This window comes from Bos taurus, chromosome 28 (assembly GCF_002263795.3).
Source record: "Bos taurus isolate L1 Dominette 01449 registration number 42190680 breed Hereford chromosome 28, ARS-UCD2.0, whole genome shotgun sequence".
NCBI classification, from domain to species: Eukaryota; Metazoa; Chordata; class Mammalia; order Artiodactyla; family Bovidae; genus Bos; species Bos taurus.
In genome coordinates, this window is record NC_037355.1 from 27,478,048 (window position 1) to 27,500,186 (window position 22,139).

General features: G+C 50.9%; 1 protein-coding gene across 2 annotated transcripts in view; it reads left to right on the forward strand.

Moving 5' to 3' along the window:
• The window catches only part of SLC29A3 (solute carrier family 29 member 3), a 45,191-nt gene extending 23,979 nt beyond the window's left edge, over positions 1 to 21,212 (forward strand). The window contains exons 3-6 of one of the 2 annotated variants that reach the window (XR_003033050.2): positions 2,604 to 2,686; positions 10,280 to 10,506; positions 15,297 to 15,515; positions 19,790 to 19,876. Coding sequence is in view for 1 of the 2 variants with exons in the window: in NM_001080223.1 (NP_001073692.1) it covers positions 2,604 to 2,686; positions 10,280 to 10,506; positions 15,297 to 15,459; positions 19,790 to 20,441 (1,125 nt within the window). In the remaining variant the exon portion in view is untranslated. 2 annotated transcript variants of the gene reach the window in all.
• The last annotated feature ends 927 nt before the right edge of the window (positions 21,213 to 22,139 follow it).

Below are 22,139 nucleotides of genomic sequence, written 5' to 3' on the forward strand. Positions count from 1 at the left end.
GCTGTTTGTAAGGCAGAGAAATGGGCTCAATCAGCAGAAAGGGAGTCCTAGCCTTATCCACTTGTCAGTATTTTAAAAGCTTTCCAACACTAAAAGGAATTTTTTCTGCTTAAATATCAACAAGCCAGAACAATAACCTAGAAAATCCCCATTCCTAAAATGTTCAGGGAACCTGAGCCTGCTTGAAAAAACAAAGAGCTTCTGCATTCCACGTAATGGCTTCATAGACTTGTCACAGAATGAACAGCCACTGATGGAATGCTGTCATCTGGAGCTCAGATTTGGGGCCATCCTGGCCCCCACCTGCAGCCATCTTTTCCTTGAGGCCTTTTTCCATTGCTTCTGCCCGCCCAGCGCCTGCCTGACCTCACGTACACCCAGCCACTGTGTCAAGATGTAATTGACTGAGTGCCTCGGACCAGTCCAGGCTCTACTGAGCCCATCAGGGCAGGAACAATGAGGTAGCTCCTCAAAGAAGGAAGGCTATTTCTGAGGTTCATGGTTGATGGACTGCACTAGCTGTGATTATCATTTTAATTGCAAGGCCACCACCACCTTATATTCAGGGTGCAGATTTCAAAGACCACAAAGCACTCCGCAGGCTTAAAAAGGGACCATGGCAATGGTCTGTGCTTCAACTAAAAGGGACCCATTATGACATCTTTCTTTCTTGGCCTCCACATTGCAACCAGAATCTCCCAGAAAGGAAAGAGCTCCCCCTCCGTTTTAAGATCTGACATAAATCCCACCTCCTCTGGGATCTTTTCCCCAAACCCTTATTCATTCCTGTTCTCTCCAGGACTCAGGCCCCTCATCCCACTCCCCTACCTGGAACTCCCTTAGAACACATGGCCCCTACCACAGATTTGACAATGACAACAATCACAAAAAAACCCCATAGAATTCTGACAGCTCTTCCTATGGTGTTTTGAGACATTAAAAAACCTCACACTCTTATCTTACACTCTCCATGGGACACCCTGTTCTTAACAGGGAAGAAGCTGTCTTAAATTCTGTAGAGATCCCTGTTACTGGGGCTCTTTGTGCATTGGCAAGATTTTTGCACACATTGTTCTTTGCACTTGGCACATTTGTACTCAAAATATTTCCCCAGTTAAGTTCAGTGTTGTAAGCTTTCCAGAGTCCTCACATTTTTATTTTTGCGGGTAAAGAATATCATTTGTATAAAGCCCTTGTGCTTGCACACAGTATGCTTCATTCATGTAAGCGGTTTTCATGGCTTAGAACTGTCAGCTTAAAAAATGCACAGCATGGGAGTTGCAAGTTAAATTTTATGTGGGGACAAAGTGAGGACTATAGTTCAGGAGACAGCACCTCAGATAGCTCTGAGAAACTGCTCCAAAGAGGCAGGGAAGGTCAGTACATACATGATTTTGGTAAAGGGAGAGTACATGCAGTCAACATATTTTTTGCAGATTTCTGCTAGTCACGAGGAGCAGTCATCACCATGAAGGATTTTAGTGCTTTTCCACATATGAGGAGATACAAGAATTGGGCTCATAAAACCTGTTCTGCCAGTCCCCTGAGCACAGAGTTCCTCATTTTTTTCTCTCCACCCTGAACACCTTTCAGGGGGTCTTGAAAATCAGCAGCTGCAGCAGCACATGATTTAATTCTTATAGAGGTAGATGGCAAGTGCCAATGGCAACTGCCAATTTGTAATTGACAGAACCCATCGTCATTACTGATCTGGGGTTCACGATTTGACATAAAAGCACCAAAGCCAATATATATCATCCCATTCCAATGTTTTGGTTTTTTGTTCAACGGGTATATTGAAGGATAAGGTATACTCAGTTAAAGCCACCCTAATGAGTGGACAGTCCCCTGAGTTTTGAAAAATGCATACAGTTGCTACTTAGCTTCTTCAGTTGCAAGTTCCAGCACATCATACTCAGAAATCCCTCATCCTGTCTGTGGTCTCATGCACTCTTTGTCTGCACTACTTTTGAGCCACTTCCAGGAAAATGCCCCTTTTGCTCATCGTGGCCAGTTTAGAAGCCACTTGCCAAAATGACTGTGATCTTGGGGTACAGCTCTATTGAAGGAGCAAATCCACAGTCAAAACAGAGTTTCTCTGCAGGGATCAGGGCCCCGTGTATTGCTAAGAGTACTCACTTGGTTGCAAGAATGTGAGACCGTGAATGAACCATAACTAACCCACTTGGATAACTCCAAAATTTGACAATGAGAAAAGATCACTGAGAGGACAAAATTTTTTATTATTTTTTTTGTAAACATACATTGAGTCCTGTCTCCATCGCCTCATCCATGAGGGGTGGGAATAGGTGGGATGGATGGGAGCATGGACTGCAGAACATTTGGGCAAGGACAATGTCCTACCCTTCCTTATGTCCCCTAGCACAGCTCAAGCTGGTGTCTGTCAAGTGACTGAGTGAGTGGTCTTAGGTTAGAGATGGAAGAGGCCATGGTGTCTCAGGGGGGACTTAGCCATCACTTGAAGATGTCTGAAGATTATAGGGAGGAGCACCACCAAGAGGATCCCCGACGCTGCTCTCAGGTGGGGCCCCTCCCCTGCATCCCAAGTGCCCTCAGCGACCCCCTCTCTTCTCTGCTTGCAGAACTACTTTGAGAGCTACCTGGCCGTCGCCTCCACTGTGCCTTCCGTGCTGTGCCTCGCGCTGAACTTCCTGCTTGTTAACAGGTAGGCCGCTCTCCTCTCTCTCCCAGGCCCCCGACCTTCTCCTGCAGCTTATCCTCTCTCCCGTGGTCCACGGCTGCCTGAACTGTGGCCACCAAAGCAGGAGGCAAGCAGTTCAGACTCCTTCACAAAGACTGAGAGGCAGATGGGTTACCTGGGGCCCTGCCCACAGAATGCCCGGTCCTGGGACAGTGGGGTCAGCTGCCTGGGCTGCAGGGACACCATGGATGGTTGTCGGGGCCCAGGGAGCGAGGCTTGTGGAGGCTGGTCTTCTAAGCCTTTCTGAGAGCAGAAGGAAGTTAGGAGCCTGGGGACTTCCCTGGCAGTCCGGTAGCTGGGACTCCACAGTTCCACAGCAGGGGGCACAGGTTCCATCCCTGGTCTGGGGAACTGAGATCCTACATGCCATGGAGTGGCCAAAAAAAAAAATCCGAGCTGGAAGTTAGCCTGTCAGCTCACCAGCCTGGCTCTTCTATGTGGAAAAGGGCCACCTGTGCTCACTGTGGAGCTGGTAACAGCAATTCATGAGCCGAGCACTCACAAGGGGATCACGGGGTGACTTCACACTGCATCCGTGAAGGGTGGGATGCACTGTGGAAGGAAGAATGGTTTAGAAGACAACCCTTGAAACCCACTGTGTGACTGGTGCCATCCCTTCTCCATTTAGGTTTACAGGGGTAACAGCCTGAGTTACTTTGCCCCCATTTCTCCTAAGCAATCATTGTCTGATAATGGTGGCTATGTGATGGTTCAGAAACCTGGGGATCTCTCAGGCACAGCCTACTGAAACCTTCGGTCCCTGGTGGCAAACTTGTTTTACCCAACTCTGCTCAGTTTGTAAGTGACTCCTTGGATCTCTGCTCAAACAGGATTCTAAAGCAGGTTTGGCCTCAGGGAGTGTGCTGTGATTGATTAGTGATGTCTGTTCTGAGTCCATGAGGAGAGAGGGCAGCACAAGTGCCTCAGGTGTGCTAAGCCTGAGCAGATCAGTCTCTCCAAACATGTTATGAGGTTATTCCAATGAACTGTTGTTGCATAAAAATGATCCCAAAACAGAGAGGCTAAAAACACTGACAGTAATCGGTGTCTCTCGCGGTCCTGGGAGTCCGCAGGCTCAGCTGGCAGCTCTGGCTGGCCGTCTCTCATGCGGGACAGCTCTTTCTCTGTCCCTCCCCTTGGTCTCTTGTAGGTTGGCCTCAGGTAGTAGGACTTTTCATATTGTAACTGAAGAGCAGCTGGTCCTAGAGAGCAAGGCAGAAGCTGCTTGGTTTTGGTACCCTGCTCTCTGCAGTGACATACTGTCCTTTCTGCCAAGGCAGTCACCAAGCTTACTCAGTTTCAAGGGGACATAGACTCCATCTTTCAACGGAAGGAATGTCAATGAATTTGCGCGCCTCTTAAAACCAAAGTGCAGGCTGGACAAGCGAGAGGGAGGGTGGTCTCAGGCAGCCTAGGGGCTGAATGCCAGCTGCCCCCTGCCCCGCCTGCCTCCTTGCACCTGCCCAGCACACAGGGCTATGATCAGTGTCCCAGCAGGGGTTAACACAGCCTCCAGGGACCCTCGTCAGGAGTAAGGCTGAGTGGGGACCCTAAGGGGAGAGCTGGGTTCCTGACAGCAACTCAGAAGAGAAGGCATGAGAAAAGGATGGCATGTAAGAGCAGGATGATGAGGAAGAGGTGACCGAGCCATGGCGGTGGGTAGTCCCTTGGCCTCTCACTGCCCTCTCCGCTTCCAGGCCCCTCTCATGATTCTCTGTGCAAAGTGGAAGTCAGGAGATGTGTGCCCAGGCCCACAGGGCCAGGAAGGGGTAGCCTGAGCTGACATCTTACCCAGCACTGCCCGCTCTGAGGTCGTGAGGCCCAGCAGGCAGCAGCCGGCTAGGACCTGGGGTCAGCAGTGGCAGGGCAGGTTCAGCCTCAGGGCCCAGGGCGAATCGTCTCTAATCCTCACAGTTAGCAGTCTGAGCACTCAGTCCTTGGCAGCGTTCTCTCCTTTAATCCTGGCAGTGGCCTAGAGCAGCAGACCTATTCCCCTGTTTTATTGATGGGAAAACAGGCTGACAGGGTGACCTGCCCAAGGTCATGCAACCATTAAGAGGTTGAGGCAGGACTGGAACTGGGACCCTTCTCCCCCCACGTCTGGACTTGGAACCTCTGGGCCTCCTGTCTCCTAGCTGTCTAGCTTTGCCTGCCCCCTCCCTGCACCGAGAGACACATCTCAGACCCTGTAAGTGAGAGCCCATTTCTGCCCTGGCTTCGAGGTGCTGGAGGGAAAGAAGTGGTGGAGAAGGTCTGGATCTGTCTGCAGTGGGGACTGTGGGTCGCCCGGGTAGCTGCCCTGCTGAGTATGGCTGGGAGCTGGCTCTGGGAGCTCAGCATTACAGGGCATCCTCCAGAAGGGTCTGGTCCACCCCAGGGCCTGCCCTGGCCCTTTCCCAGCTGCAGGAGGAGGTGAGAGCACTGTGGGGAACGCTCCAGCCTCTTGTCTGTTTCTGGACTGTGGGAAGATGGTTTGGAGCTAAGCTGTTTTTTATTTAATGTGTGAGATTGAAATGTCCCCTTTTCTTCCCTCCTGGAGAACCCTGGCTTTCTTTAACTGGCTCATCCATAATCGCCAAGTGTTTTATTATGTAAAATCTGTAGCATCATAAATACTTATGAGGAGGATTTACATTTTGGAGACTTATGAAGAAATCAGTCCCCTGGGGTCCTGAGCCCTCACAAGCAAGGGAGGGGGGTGGAGCTGGCAGCCTGGGTACAGCTGGTGATCCTCTCCAAGAATGTCACATCAGTGTGCCTGCCACACAGTCCCGGGACTGGAGCTCTCACCTCAGACAGCCCCTGTCCCAGAGCAGAGCCACCAACCCCAGGCTGCGCTTGTCTAGACTTTGCCTCAGCCCCCACAGTGTCCCCAGCCCCTGGGCCACCGTCCAGGTGGAAGGAGCAGAGAGTCAGGCAGCATGCCCTTGTTAGTGGATGCGGGGTGGGCTTGCACAGGGCATATTTCAGAAAGCTTACTAGCATTGAAAACAGCCCTGGGCAAGATCCCTGAGGGCTTGGAGCCCCTGCAGGGATGCTCCTGCTGAGAATGGGCCCTGCAGCTGATAATGAGAAGGGGGAGCCTGTGTAGGTGAGGGGCGGGATGCGTAAGGGAGAGCTGGGAGCTGCGTTGCTTCTGCTATGCATTTAGTGTTTACCTGCTCACCTCCTCTTCTGCACCGCCCCTGCCTGGCTTGGAAGTCCCCCAGCTCTCTCCAAAGCCGCTGTCCTGTTCAAGCAGTCATCTACCTCGTTGTGAAGACACAGGAAAGTTTCTGAGATGGCCGCATCATTCCTGGGGTGGACTTTTTCTATGTTGCTTCCACGAGGAGGTGGCAAGAAGCTGAGGCCATTCCGAAGGCTGGCTGAGATCGCTGCTGCTGTTTCTAGCTGTCTCCCCGCCACACTGAGGGGGTCGAAAAGCAGGGACTGAAAAAGCTTGAGGCCCAGCGTGCTCTGCTAGGCTCCTTGCTGGTCAATCTGTGGGTGCCAGGCCCTGTGCCAGCCCCATGGGTGAGAACAGGGCAGGGTCCTGTCCCTGTGGGGCTTCCCACTTCTGCTGTGCCTGCTTCTTGCCCCAGGGAACTGCTAAACTTTTGGGCTTTTGCCCTCAGTCTCTCTCTCCACTTGAATTTTTTCAGATTTAGAAGCATAAACTGGAAGAGACACGAATGTTATCTTGTCCCACCTCTTCTTTTTCAGGATGAGGAGGCTAAGGCCCTGCGAGGTTGAGTGTTTCCCTGGGGTCACACTGTGAACTGGTGGCAGAGTTTCAGGGCTCCTGTCTCTGGACTCAGGCTCTGTGCCCCTGTGGCTCTTATCTTTGAGTGTGCAGGGAAGCTCCCGCTGCTGGGATAAGGTGGGGGACATCGTGTGACAGGGGCCACATGTGTAGCATCACCCCGAACATCAGGAGTAAGGCCTGACTCCCAGTCTTCAGGGTATCAGGCGTGCATTTAAAATGGACGTTCTGGGTCCCCTGGAGTCCAGGTGCTCACCCGATTGCCCACCAACTCCCACCCAAGTGGAGGGCCCTGCAGATGCTAGGAAGATATGTCTTAATGCGGAGTTTCTCAGAAACAGACCTTAGAACAAGGATTCAAGTGTAGGTAGTTCATCCAGGAGACCATGGTAGGAGAAGGGGGGAGACCAGGAAGGCGTGGCAGCCAATAAAGGATTCCTTGTCGAGCCAGCTCCAACCGTGGGTGACCGAGGTTGACCTGCCCCAGAATGCTGACAGCCAGTGGGGAGCACACACTCGAGGCGGTGGGGAGTGGGGGCAGCGGATTTATCCACCCACTTTCCCATCATTGGTGAAGGCAGCTCTTGGAAGGTGTTAAAAACCTAGACAGCATATTAAAAAGCAGAGACATTACTTTGCCAACAAAGGTCCATCTAGTCAAAGCTATGGTTTTTCCAGTCGTCATGTATGGATGTGAGAGTTGGACCATAAAGAAAGCTGATCGCCAAAGAATTGATGCTTTTGAACTGTGGTGTTGGAGAAGACTCTTGAGGGTCCCTTGGTCAGCAAGGAGATCAAACCAGTCCATTCTAAAGGAAATCAGTCCTGAATATTCATTGGAAGGACTGATGCTGAAGCTGAAACTCTAGTACTCTGGCCACCTGATGTGAAGAACTGGCTCATTGGAAAAGGCCCTGATGCTGGGAAAGATTGAAGGCAGGAGGAGAAGGGGACGACAGAGGATGAGATGGTTGGATGGCATTACCAACTTGATGGACATGAGTTTGAGCAAGCTCAGAGAGTTAGTGATGGACAAGGAAGCCTGGCGTGTTGCAGTCCATGGGGTTGCAAAGAGTCAGACACAACTGAACTGAACTGAACTGAATTACCTGTCACTTACAGCCTGCCTCCTGGTGAGAGGAGAGGGCAGATGGGTAGGGCACCCACAGGACAGAGGTGGAGTTCCAACCATGTTGCTCCCCAGCTACATGTGCCTCTTTGTGTTTTTTGACACTCTTTTTTTTTTTTTTAAAGATTTATCTATTTATTTATGGCTATGCTGGATCTTCATTGCTGCTCAGGCTTTTCTCTAGGTACAATGAGTAGGGGCTGTTCTGTCATTGTGGTGCACTGGCTTCCCATTGCGGTGGCTTCTCTTGTTGCAGAGCAGGGGCTCAATAGTTGTGGTGTAGGGGCTTAGTTACTCTGTGGCATGTGGTATCTTCCCAAACCAGGGATTGAACCCATGTCTCCTGTGTTGGCAGGCCGATTCTTTATCCCTGAGCCACCAGGGAAGCCCAGTTGGTACTCTTGGAGACAAATGGAAGAGACACAAAAAGGATTTTCTCATTCTTTCCCTGGAAAATTAAAGTCAGGCCTGCCTCCATTGCTGGATCTAGGAGAGTACCAATGTCCTCATCCACCAACCTTGGGCTCTGTGTGTGTCTGCTTGGCTTCATTTCAAATGTGGCCTCTCTCCATGCAGCTGGCCAGATAGTGACCAGCAGCCCCCAACACAGTCTTGGCAGACAGTCAACTTCTCTCCACCTTTGGATCCTGGGGTTCACTGACTGGCCCTGAGTTGGTCACATGCTGACACCTAGCCCAGTTCAGTGGCTGGAAGTATGGAACACTGACCACCCCAGACTGGCCTGTGTGCACTCATTTGTAGGTGGGTTGGTGGAGACCCCATGAGCGGCCACCTCTGCAGGACGACTTGGCATGGAAGGAGCGCTTCTGGTGGGAGGGATGCTGGAGACAAAGCCTGCACGTCCACTCTCTGCTCCACCGGGAGGATCGAGTCTTGGCACTTATCCATGGGACAAGGCCCTCCACGGAGGGGTCCCTGTATCTGTTCGGCGTGCTCTGCTCCCAGTGTCACCTGCAGGCAGAGTTCACTTCAATTCCCTGAATGTGCCACACTCTGTCTCACAAGATACGTGCGCTCCCATCCAAGACATACGTTACACTCAAGCCTAGGGATCGCCTCCAAAAAGCCTGTGAGAAGCCCAGGGTGGGTCTTGTGCCTCTCAGAAGTGCCCAGGAAGCCCCATGGCCCTGCTGATGGAACACTTTGTGCTGGAACAAAATGCCCGTCCCTCATCTGCCCTGTGTCCCGGGCATCCAGCCCAGGGTTGGACACACTGTGGTTTGCCTGTGTGTTTGTGGAATGAACGCACCAGAGCGGATGCGTCTCAGCAGAGAGCCAGGGGCTGGGGCTCAGCAGACCTGGGTCTCATCCCAGCTCCTCACACCACAACCTTGAACTCTCCCTTCACTTCCGCGGGCTTCCTTCTGCCCCTGACCCAGTGGAGGCGGCACCTGGTCTCCCTTCAGCCGAGGATTGGAAGGAAGCTCAGATTAGCCTTGGGGCCACAAAAGCACTTTGAAAAAAATCCTTTCTTGCTTTTTATGCTCATCATTTCACACCTATTTACATATGTACAGATCTTTCCTACCTTTCGTGTCTTTCTTATTTTTATCCAAAAGAAATTTGTGTTTAACTAATCTGCCTTTTCGCTCAGCCCCCTCCTAATTGGTTAGCGGGAAAATTAACTAAACATCCAATCTGGTTTAAAGCTTAGTGTAATCTGATGATTTAAACAGCCTCTTCAGATGATGTTCTCTCCCTGGAATAAAAATGCAGTTTCTCAGAGATCCCAGCTTCCCTGCTTCTCCCTGCAGGGTGGTGTCTAGGCAGGTTGGGGGCTGGGAGGAGTGTACAGCTTAGATGCAGAAATAGAGTTAGAGGGAGCTGGCTCTTGCTTGGCCTCAGCTGCTCCCCACGACAGCGGAGACCATCACCGGAGCCGCCTCCTGTCCTCACCACCTGTTCTGGAGCAGCATAGTTCGTTCATGTCAAGGGAGGCAGTAAAGTGGCATTCTGAAAGCATCGACCTCCTGGGTTCACAGCTGAGTGACCTTGAGCAAGTTGCTTAGCCTCTCTGACCTCAGTTTCCTTATCTGTGTCTGTGGAATAGGTAAGAATACCTATTTTGTAGAACTGGTGGAAGAATTCAACACATTAGCATTTAGAAAACTCTTGGAAGAGTACCTGGCACGAATGCAGCACTGTGCCGTGATGTTGATGACAGCGATGATTTTCTTCCCTTCTGCCTCCTCCCTCTGCTGCTGCTAAGTTTTGGGGGAAGGAAGCCAGTGAATGGTGGTTCTGTTTAAATACTAGACAAAGCCCGTGGGAGGAGTAGGGGTCTTGCCTCGAGAGCTCTCATCTCCTGTCCTTGAGCATCACAGCAAGACGAAAAGAAGCAGCATCCAAGAGCACGTGCCCCGAGCTGACCCTGCCTCCTTTCTCTATGTACTCCTCTCCGGAGACCCTCACCGTGCCTTCAGACAGATTGATCTTCTTTCTGTGTTGCGGACGCAGAGGCTGAATCCAGTGTGGTAGAGTCACTTATCTAAGGCCACACAGCCTGTGAGCCAGGAAGGCAGGATTCAGACCCAGGCCTCCTGATGCAGAGTGCATGGTCTCAGCCACTGAGCACACCTGCTTCCTCAATGGTCACTAACCCCCACCCGGCTTGGGAGGCCTGGGGGCGGGGTGTCTCTAACCACTTCTGGTGTCCTTGCCTCAGGGTTCCGATTCGTGTCCGCGTGCTAGCCTCGCTGACGGTCATGCTGGCCATCTTCATAGTGATGACCGTGCTGGTGAAGGTGGACACCTCCTCCTGGACCCACAGCTTCTTCACCATCACCATCACCTGCATGGCGATCCTCAGCGGCACCTCCACCATCTTCAACAGCAGCGTCTTTGGCATGACTGGCTCCTTCCCCATGAGGAATTCCCAGGCTCTGATATCAGGTGAGGACTAGGGTCCAGACAGCTGACCAGGTTGGTCTACCTGGAGATCATTTGAAGGAGCCAGAGGTGAGCATGTGGTAGCCCTTCCAGAAAAAGAAATGAGTGTTAGGTGTGTTTCCATGATCTGTTATTACAGAACAAAGCACCCCCAAGCCCAGTGACTTAGAACAATAAGAATCATTTCTTTGGCAGGCAGCAGCCATGTGGCAGCAGCCAGGATAGCTTGCCTGGGGCTGGAGGATCCACTCTCAAGGTGGCACACTCACCTGTCCGGCATGTTGATGCTGGCTGTTAGCTGGAAGCTCAGGTGGGGTTGGGGCTGGGGCCAGGGTTCCTCTCCACATGGACCTACCCACGGCCACTTGAGCTTCCCCAGGGCATGGCATCTGGATTGCAAGTGCAAGTATCCCAAGAGACCCAGGCAGAAGCACTGTGTCCTTTTATGACTTAGCCATAAAGACATTTAGAGGCACTTCCAGTATTACCATAAGCCTACCTGGATTCAAGGGGAGAAAGCACAGACCCACACCTCAGTGGATGAGTGTGAAAGTTATACTGTAGAAGGACAGTTGTGAGGGGAGACATAGTTGCTGCTACTTTAGGAAAATACAGTCTGCCTGCCCGGTGGGTTTCCTGAACAGCGTTCCTTTCTTTCCTTCCCTCCTCTCCCCCTTTCCCTTGTGTCCCCTTTCCTTCTTGTTTCTTTTCCTTTCCCTTATCCTTTCCCTGTTTTTCTCTCCTTTCCTCCCTTCTATTTGTCTTTTCTTCCTCTCTAATTTTGTAGAAGGCTTACTGTGCACCAAGGATTCAAGGATGAACCAGACTCAGCCTCCCGGGAGATAATAGCCTAGTAATAAACTCTGCTGTTTCCCTGAACTTTAGCATTTTCTGGGGGGTGCTGATGTGATTTGGACCAACTCCTTTTTTTTTTTTTTTTTTTTTTTAATTTTATTTTTAAACTTTACATAATTGTATTAGTTTTGCCAAATATCAAAATGAATCTGCCACAGGTATACATGTGTTCCCCATCCTGAACCCTCCTCCCTCCCTATACCATCCCTCTGGGTCGTCCCAGTGCTCTAGCCCCAAGCATCCAGTATCGTGCATCGAACCTGGACTGGCATCTCGTTTCATACATGATATTCTACATGTTTTAATGCCATTCTCCCAAATCTTCCCACCCTCTCCCTCTCCCACAGATGGACCGACTCCTTTAACTGAATGTTGATGCTAACCTGAGCCTGTTGCCTAGAGCTTAGCAGTTCTGTTCTCTCACCCAAATGTCTTGACAAGGTAAAAAGAAGCTGGGTCAGAATCAGTGCTTTTCCAGGAGACCACTGTCCCTTAAAGCAAGACTAGGGGCTCAGCTGCTCTGTTCAGTGTCCCTGCATGTCTGTCTTTTGTGAAGGGAGTGCTGTAAACATTTGAGAAAGTGAAATTGAAAGTGAAGTTGCTCAGTCATGTCCGACTCTTTGCGACCCCATAGACTGTAGCCTACCAGGCTCCTCTGTCCATGGGATTTTCCAGGCAATAGTACTGGAGTGGATTGCCATTTCCTTCTCCAGGGGATCTTCCCAAACCAGGGATTGAACCTGGGTCTCCCGCATTGTAGACAGACACTTTACCGTCTGAGCCACCAGGGAACATTTGAGAAGAATTTTGCAAAGAATCTTCTCTGTGCCCATTAATTGATAATGCCGAGCAGTATGTGATGACAAATACCTCGACAAGTGTATAACTCCACCCCATCCCCACACCAGGGCCAGACATCACTGATTGATCTGTATCTTTTCTCCTAAACTTCTAAATCCTTCTCAGCATAGCACTGGAGACACTTACCGTCAACAGATTAGAGATCAAACATGAGCTCAGATGTGTTTGCCATTTTTGATAAAAGACCGGGCTTCTGGCTGTATCCTCAGAGATGCTCTCGGGCCTAAAATAAAGTAAAAGTGGGCCCATTGCTAAGTTTCCTGAGTACAATCAATACACCCCTTGCAGTGCTTCAAGTAGGGCCTGCCTAGGCTGAGGGAAGTGACCATTGAACTTTGGATTTAATCCCTTATGTCACCCCGGTTTCTTGTCCCCTCATCTCCCTCCATCCTGCTAGAGGATATATTTTTCAATATAACAGTCTTGCTGGCTATCTCTGCAGGAACCAGTGACCAAACACACCAATATGTTGGCGAGAGGCCTTTCAGGTTCATCTGACCACCTGCAGATCTTCTGGAGAAGGAGACTCCTGTGCATTTTGAAGGAAGTCCATTTTTGGAAAAGGGGAGTGGTCTGGCGCTCGCACTTCGGTGTTCATTACCCCGGGCCCTGAGCCTTGTCACTGTGCGCAGCCCCCAGTGCACGCCCTTCACCCGGGAGGATTTGGGGTGTCCAGATCTCCCAGGGGCCCCAGCACCCCTGTCCAGCCCCCGTTGTCTTCCATCCAGAGGAGTTTATCTGTGAATTCTCGGTGTGTTGGCATCTGAGGAACAACTCATTTGTTTTGTACTGGTGTTTTTTTAAGCTCCTCATTTGCATGTATTTCCATAACTGATGAGATAAAAGTGGGGAGTCAAGAAGGATGAGCTCCCAGAGGCCTGGTTTGTTGTTGATGATAATATTGTAAATTCTCTACAAGTTGGGAAGAGAGAGAGGAAAATCAATAGGCAGTGATGTTAAAATCTCTTCCTCGGGGCAGCCGGGGAATGTCTTACCAAGTTTAACTCCGGTTCTTACAAAACACCCAGGTGGGGATTACAGCTTCTCAGAAGTTGGCACCCTCTTGGCAAAAGGTTTACCCTGTTGTTGCTGCTTTGATGTAGGAAGGACAGAAATAGCCAAACACCTATTTGGGGATCAGAGAGGATTTATATGGCATTTCTCAGCACCAGACACTGTCCTGCTTTACATGTAATGATCCTTTTAATCTTTGTAACTTTCCTAAGAGGTGAGCTTTAACATTCCCATTTTACAGATGAGAAAATGGAGGCATAGAGAGGTTAAGTGATTTGCTGAATGTCACACAGCTAGAAGTGGCAGAGCCAAGACTGGACTGAGATGTTCTTAGTCTGTGCTCTTAATCACTATGCTAACTTTCATTTCTTTGCCCTTCCCTCAAGTTCCAACCTCTGGCCCCACCCAGGCTAGCAGAGATCATAGAGAAGGTTGGGGAGAAAAGGGTCATGGGGTCTTCCCTGCAGGGCCACAGAGTGCTGGGCTGTGGTGTGGGTGAGGCAGTGGGCGGTCATCAAGGTGGATGAGGGCCTGACCATCACTCTTGCACCACGCTCACGCAGCAATGGGCAGAAAGGTGGTATCTGGTCAGACCCACCAAGTAATGACAACGCAGCTGGAGCCCACTTGGACCAGGTGGCTGTTTGCAGTCAGTGGCCTGCTTGCCTCCTTGAGAATCAGTGTCGTGGTCCTCTAAGGCCAGCAAATCCATCCTCGCAGCCAGGCAATCCTGTATTCATAGGCCCTTACTGTGTTAACCCTATTGGACATGTCCATTTGTTCAATGTTTTTTTCCCATTCATTGATTCCATCCCACTATAGTCTCAAGGGAGGGATAGGGTAAGTATGAGCCCCACCTTTCTGGCAAATAAACAGAGGAGTAATGATCTGCTCACACATGACCATGCATAAGCTCTGACTCGTGGCCACCCACGGCTGTGATGGCTCAACAGAGAAACAAGATGCTTGCCCCGCCTCCCAGAAGTGACTGTGTGATTGTGGCAAAGAAAGGGCCTGGCATTTGTAGAAAGCCTGCTTTGTGCTGGGCCCTTTCTAAACATCATCTCATCCAGCCCTTAAAACAGCTCTGCAAGGCGGGTGTCATTGTTCTCACTTTACAGATGAGCAGACTCTGGTCCCAAGAAGCCATGTGAGCCCCCAGGTCACAGCGAGTAAGTGGTGGAGTCAAGTGTCAGATGTACACCTATTTGACTCCTGGACCCGTGGGTCCCCTGGGCTAGGATGTGACGTAGCACAGAAAGGGGTGGTGCCACGCGGTCACCTGGGCCACTGTCAGAGCCCTTGGCAGCACAGCACGTTCCAGGTGGTGGGGCAGTTGCACACACACGAGTGTGTGAAGCATCGTGTGTGACTGTATGGGAGCGTATGACTGTGAGTGTGTGTAATAGGGTGTGAGTGTGTGTGTGTGTGTGTGTGTGAGATAGCTTGTGATAGGGTATGTGTGTATGTGACAGTGTATATGTGGGTGAGTGTGCATGCATGTTCATACGTGTATGGTACACAGCTACTGTAGGGCACAGGGTGAGCTCTGTGGGCTCCTGGCTGGTTTTCCAACCCTTAAGGCGTCCCAGTTGGCCAGCCTCACTCGGGGCAGCGGGGAACCTGTGCTCGGACAGGCCAGAGCTTTTCCCCCAGGGTGATTCATGGTGGTTGGGTCCAGGGCAGGAGCCGAGCTCTCTGACACATCCCACCCCTGAATCTAAAGTTTCTGACCCCATCAGAAGGACAGTAAAGAGGGAAGGAGGATCGAGGGTCAGAGCTGAAACCAGGAAGCAGGTGAGACCTTGAAGGCCATTTGCCTCCTCAGGCAGCAGCCCCTTCATGCCCATGGGAGAGGAGTTGGGCTAGGGACACCTCCTAGAGTCAGAAAGCTCATGGCCACAGGGCCCTCCTTGTCTGCCAAGGCCTCAGGGTCCTGTGAGAACTGAAGCATCTCTCTCACCAGGGAGAACGTTAAGCCGGAGCAGAGAACGGGCAGGCCTGAGAGGCAGGGAGGATGCGCCCGCCCTGACCTTCCCCATGATGTCCCGCGCTCTCCGCAGGAGGAGCCATGGGGGGCACCCTCAGTGCCGTGGCCTCGCTGGTGGACCTCGCGGTGGCCAGTGACGTGACAGACAGCACCCTGGCCTTCTTCCTGACGGCAGACATCTTCCTGGCGCTCTGCATTGGGCTCTACCTGCTGCTGCCGCGGCTGGACTATGCCAGGTGAGGCCCACACGCGCTCCTGGCAGTGAGTCGGCTTCTTCTGGATTCGCCTCCTTGTAAGCCATTACAGAGTATTGAGTTGAGTTCCCTGTGCTGTACAGTAGGTCTTTGTTAGTTATCTGTTCACATATGGTAGTGTGTGCTTGTCAGTCTCACAATTTCTCCCTCCCCTCACCTTGCCCCTCAGTAACTGCTATTTTCTACATATGTAACTCTATTTCAGTTGTGTAGGAAGTCCGTTGGTAGCCTTTTCTTAGACTCCACATAATAAGTGGTAGCATATGATCCTGTGTGGCGTCCTTCGACCTTTATCCTGTCTACCTGCACTCTTCTCTCCTCTAGGTAGAGCTCGTGTTTGGTTCCTGGTTTACTGCACATCTCCCCATTGGCGTGTGATCCCTCTGAGGGCAGAAGTCATGTGGGTTTTGTTCGTTGCTGTATGCCATGCCTCAGGCTGAGCCAGGCTCACAGTAGTTGCTCAGTACATTGGCTGTACTTGGATGTAAGTACATCCTTGGATGTAAGAAGCTGGCTTTGCATCACAACCCCAGGCAGCTGGAGTCTGCATATTTTCTGTTAGAGGGCAGGCAGTGAAAGTGGGGCCTGAGGAAGGCTGATGGCCAACAGTGGCTCCTTGGGCTCAGCCCTTCTGTTGTTCCTCTCTGCACTCAGCCCAGCCTGCTGGGGCCTCTCATTTGAAGCTCATACATCTACTCCTCCTTGAGGTAGGGCTGTGACTTACCCCAGTCATTCCCACTCTCACATGAGAAAACCAGGCTCAAAGAGGTTAAATTACTTGCCTGAGTCCTGCAGCCCTTTGGCAGCAGAATTAGGATTTGAGCCCAACTCCAAAACTGATTTTAGTCCCTATCTCTTGAGGCCCCTCTCTGCTCTGCAAGACCACTTTTCTTGCCTTAGTCTCTCTTGCTTTCTCTCTCTCCTTCCTCCTTTTTCTTTCTTGCTTCTTACATCTCTTTAAAAAAACAACCCATGGCTTTTTATTCTTTTCAGTGCATTTTCACATCCATTGTCATATTTGATATAGGAATGGCAGGAGTTATTTTCCCCATTTCAGAGGTGATGAGATGGAGACAGAGAAGGCCAGGCGATTGGCCTGTGGTCCCATGGCACACAAGCCAGCGGAGCTGGGGAGCACACAGGTCCTGGCTCTGCCGGGTCCACAGGAACCTATTTGGTATCGGGGCACTGAGCTAAGCAGTTCATTTTTTCACTCAGGCTGTATGACCACCTAGCACAGTTGTTTTCATATTTTCCCATGTTTCCAATGAGGAACTGAGGCTTTAGAGAATCAACCAACATCCCCAGGTGGCTCACCTTGTGAGCTGTAGGCAGGGATTGGAACCTGGAGCTATTTCTGGGCTGCATTCTTTCCACTGCTTCATGCTGCATCCCTGGCTTGTGACTGCAAGGTCCTTCCTCCCCACTCATTCCTCCTGCCCCTGTGAGACTCACCTGCCTTCATTAGAACCCTGACTCTGCCAGGGGCCGGTTTCTCCCTCCAGTTAGAGGATTGTTAGAACTTCAGCTGGCCCAGTGGCCGCAGGATAAAAGGGGATGGAGTCATGACACCATGTACCATAGGTGACTTCAAATCCATGAGTCTGCCCTCCCCTCTCTGACCCTTCAGGGTTGTCATAAAAAATTACCCAGTTGTATTCCATGATGATATCCCTGTGATTCCTGGGGTCCGGCTGGCTTACTGTCCCCCAGCACCCCATATATTAATACTGCCTTGCACCTTGTTGGTCCTAATTAAGTTATTTGAGTCAGTGAACAGAAGGCAGGAGGCTCCCCCTCTCCTTCTGCTATTTCCTGTGTCCTGTTTCAGGGAACCTCGAATGTGCTGTTTCCACTGGGGTGGCCAGCCTTCTTTGTTTGCCTGGGACTGAAGGGGTCCTAAGGACCAGGGACTTTCAGTGCTAAAACCAGGACAGTCTCGGGCAAAACAAGACAGGTGGTCACCCTTGTTTTCAGAGTCACTTAAGCAAGCCAAAATGCCTTCCAGCTGAGCACATGAGACAGCATACTCAGGACTCTGCCAGCCGTGAAGCTTCTATTTCTTTGCTGATTAACACTTCGGTCAAGACTTTTGGGTTACAGAAACTCATCTGAGGATGGAGCTTTAGAGCAGTGCCCCAGGGCTGCTCAGACTAAATTTTACTTGAAAGGAGTCCTAGGTTGCTACAGGTTGCTGCACCCAGTGGGGCTGGGCCACACTGCCCCATCACACTCAGGAGGAACTGAGCCTCACACAGTGTTGGAGTCTGCTGACCGCCTCGGGGGCAGTTAGATCTGGAAGAACTTATGGGGAAGAGCTTCAACCAGAGGAACTTGGTGGGGAGCTTCCTCAGAGTCAACCAAGGCAAGGACTTGACACTGAGTAGAAGGGGAAGTAAGAATAGCCCTTTCCCTAAATAGTGATTGGGAAACAAGACAGGGTTCAAGGCCAAAGTGCCCAGCTCAATATCACATGGAAGAGTGATTCTGGAGAGGAACCCGCCCACTGACTTGCTTGTTGACAATATGTAGCCCTTAGGATAGGAGGGCTGGCAGGGATCTCAGAAGCTTATAGCCACAGAACCCTCCATTTTATAGAGGAGGAAACTGAGGCCCCAAGACACCTCAGTCACAGACTTGGCCTCAGGTCACACAGGGAGGCAGAAGTAGGGCTGAAACCAGAACCCAACTATCACCAACCTTCTGTTCTCCCCAGCCTCACCCAAGTCTTCTGTTTGAGATATGTTAATACATATTGGGGCTTCCCTGGTGACTCAGATGGTAGAGTATCCACCTGCAATTCAGGAGACCTGGGTTCGATCCCTGGGTTGGGAAGATCCCCTGGAGGAGGGCATGGCGACCCACTCCAGTATTCTTGCCTGGAAGATCCCCATGGACAGAAGAACCTGGCCGCCTACAGTCCTTGGGCTCACAAAGAGTTGGACACAAATGAGCAACTAAGCACAGCACAGCACGTGGTAATACAATCAGCTTGTATCTCCTGGTTTTTAGGCACCTGAGTCCCAGAGAGGTTGAGTGACTCAGGCAATGCAGCAGGGCAAAGGGACAGCAACGCAAAGAGAACTTAGCCTTTTCTACTCTGGTCAGAGTAAAAGAAATTGAAAAAAATGTTCATGTTCAGTGTTGAGAATAGGGGGGAAAATATACTTTTATAGGCTTATCAGTTCTTTCAACAATTTTGTTTTGAAGGGTTATTCTCTGCCTGGAGATTTAGCTGGGAACAGCCATACATGTTCTTGCCCCAGGGAACTGTCTTCACTTCAAGGAGACAGATGATAAACCAGTAAACCAACACAATGATTATAAACTGTGGTCAGTTTTTTCTAAAGAAACGGGTGCTCTCATGGAGATTGAAGGGTAGGTTATGCTAGTTTGGATGGGTAGGTGGCACAAAGTGGAGATAAATTGGTTCTACCTATCCAGAGAGCAGGTTATCAATATCTATCAAATTTTTAAAGATTTTAAAGCAATTTTAAAAATTGCTTGTGATCCAGCAATTCTTCTAGAAATCTGCTCTACTGAAATTCTATACAAAGATTTATGTATAGGGATATTCATTGTACTATTGTTTATAGTAGAGAAAACTAGAGCTAACCAACATGTCCAGCATTAGGGGAACAGTTAAACTGTTTATACACGCAGTGAATACTCAGTGGCAACACAGCATGGAGGCAGAACCGCCTGTCCCTTGTGAAAGGATGGCCACAGGATACTGTCCTTTAGCAATAGTGTGCATGCATTTATGTGTAATAGTTATGCATCTATTTAGGCAATTATATAATATATTTATATTATGTCATTTATACTATTGCAGAAAGTTTTACAATACATAAAACTTTAGTCCCACTTTTGCTTAAGAGACTTCACTCTGTATTATTTGGGTTCGTTTCATCAAGCATGTGTGACTTCTATAATTTAAGATTTTAAGCTATTTTATATTTGAAAAATAAATACTACTTCAGCTCCACCTCTCCCCACCCTATAACCAAGCAAAAATGAGTGAGTGAAGACTAGAGCCCAGGCTCATCGTGAAGGGTCAGTACTGGCTTCCTTTGTCCCCACTCATGACATGACCAGCACCACAGAACAACGGACTGGAGCCCAGCCTTTCAGGCAGCACCAGGGCAGGAAGCCTGGGGACTCTGCAGGCCTCCCTCCAGCCACCCTGCAGCACATGTGTCATCTGAGGGCATCCTGGGGCTTGGGCTCTACGTGCTGGACCACCTTGTCCCTGGGAATCCCAAGTGACCCTTCTTTCTAGGCCCTCTGACCACCAGCTTCTCCCGTGCAGGTACTACATGAAACCTGTCTGGCCAACCGTGTTTTCTGGTGAAGAGCAGCTGCCTCAGGACTCCCCCAGTCCCACTTCAGTGGCCCCAGGATCCAGCGACCCCCAGACGCCACCCCTTGGCCCCATCCTGAAGAAGACCACTGGCCTGGGCTTCTGCATCATCTATCTCTTCTTTATCACCAGCCTCATCTTCCCCGCCATCTGCACTAACATTGAATCCCTCAGCAAGGGCTCAGGCTCGCCGTGGAGCACCAAGTTCTTCGTCCCCCTCACCACCTTCCTCCTGTACAACTTTGCCGACCTGTGTGGCCGGCAGGTCACGGCCTGGATCCAGGTGCCCGGGCCCAGAAGCAAGGCGCTGCCCGGGCTCGCGCTCCTCCGGACCTGCTTTGTCCCCCTCTTCGTGTTCTGCAACTACCAGCCCCGCGGCCACCTGCACACAGTGCTCTTCCAGTCTGATGTGTACCCGGTGCTTTTCACCTCGCTGCTGGGGCTCAGCAACGGCTACCTCAGCACTCTGGCTCTCATCTACGGGCCCAAGATCGTGCCCCGGGAGCTGGCCGAGGCCACCGGGGTGGTGATGACCTTTTACATGGGCCTGGGCCTGGTGCTTGGCTCCGCCTGCTCTGCCCTGCTTGTGCACCTCATCTAGGAAGGGCGATGACCGGACTTCAGTGCTGCATGGCGCCTGGGAGCTTCAGCAGGATGGGCAGGAAGTGCCAGAAGGGCCCAGGTGGTGAGCAGGAAAGGCTGGAGTTGGTCTCTGCAGAGCCCAGCACACACCCGGGCCTGGTTGCTCCCAGGGATCTGGGACCGGTGCCATTCCCAGGCCAGGCAGACATTCCAGACACTTCAACAGACGTCCTGAGACGTTTCAGGACCAAAGACACCTGAATAAGACACAGTTACCAGTTACACAGTCAGAAAACTCCTTGCCAGTGGGCGCGTTCTGCCTGTCATTATTCCCTCCTGGGAACTGTGTTGCCAGTATTTGGCTCTGAGTTGTTAGAGGGCGAGTGCCAAGGCTGTCTCCAGTCACTTTGCCTTCTCCCAGCCTTGCTCCTTCCAGCTGATGGCAAGATGGGAAGTCCCAGGGAAGTCCCCCTGGGATGGCCAGGGGACTTCCCAGGGAAGTCCCCCTGGGATGGCCAGTCCTCAGGCCCAGGACCCGAGCCTGTGCAAACCCCACTTTCCACTAACCAGACCGCAACCCTGGGAAGGCAGGCCTTCCAGGAGCCCTTCATTCCCTGGACGTGGGCTCCAGAGGGCCTCCCTGTGTACACGGGACCAAGCATGTCAGGCCTGGATTTCAAACAGGGATCCTTCAAGTGGTCTGTGGCCTGGGTCAGGACAGGGTTACGTCCCTGTTTACAGAATGTCAAGGCCATTGGTTCAACGGCCTAATAAATACCTGGGTATTTAATGAAAGCCTTATTGATGGCTGTTTTAGGGTCTTGGCAGGAAACAGCATACTCAAATTGAGTAATTTAAGAATATTTGAAGAGTGAATATAGGAACCCTAAGGGGTTATGTGCATTATATCCCAGAAGTAGTAAGGTGGTCTTTTCCAGGCCTGAGGAGAGGGGCACGTCCAGCCTGCTGTAGCCCACAGGATGTGTGTCCCCTCCCTGCCATCCCTCTACAGCCGAGAATCAGGCGGAGAACAGAGTGTGGATGGAGGGGCAGGTGTCCAGGGGGAGCCACAGGCCCCTTCACTTGCATAAGTGGTTTATTATGAGCATCCGTAGAGCTCTGAAGCTTTGTCAACAGAATTAGATGTTCCTTTGTCCTGGCTTGTTCTGAGTACTTGTGTGTTTTGAAGCTGTTGTTTCCAAAGGCAATGCTCGTGTTCTGAGGCCCCCACATGCTCCCCTGACATGAGTAATAATTTGTATTTTTTCAGGTTCCTTGAAGGCTCCCACAAGGCTGTTCCTGGGGGAGCAGGCTGACGTGGGAATTAGAGAAAGGGACTAGATCAAGCAGGAGTTCTTTCTCAAGAATCATCCTGGAAACACAGAGCTTACCCCCAAGAAGTGGCAACCCTGAGAGACATAAAGCAAGGAGCCCCTGCTCTGAAGAGTGCCAGATCTGAGATGTCCTGCAGACAGCTGATTAAACCGGGAAGCAGCCAGTAATCCACCCAATGGCAGCAGATTATGTTCCCTACCGACTCAGGCTAGTGCACACTCCTTTTCTTTCACCAGAGATTGAAAAGGACACCCTTGAAAGGTTTTCTGAAACCTGACACTTGAAAAAAAATTTTTTTTTAATTAAAAAAATAAATTATCCCATCTCCCCTCATCTTGCAGGAAGCTGAAATCTCCCCCTTGGTTTTTTTCACTGCCTTCGG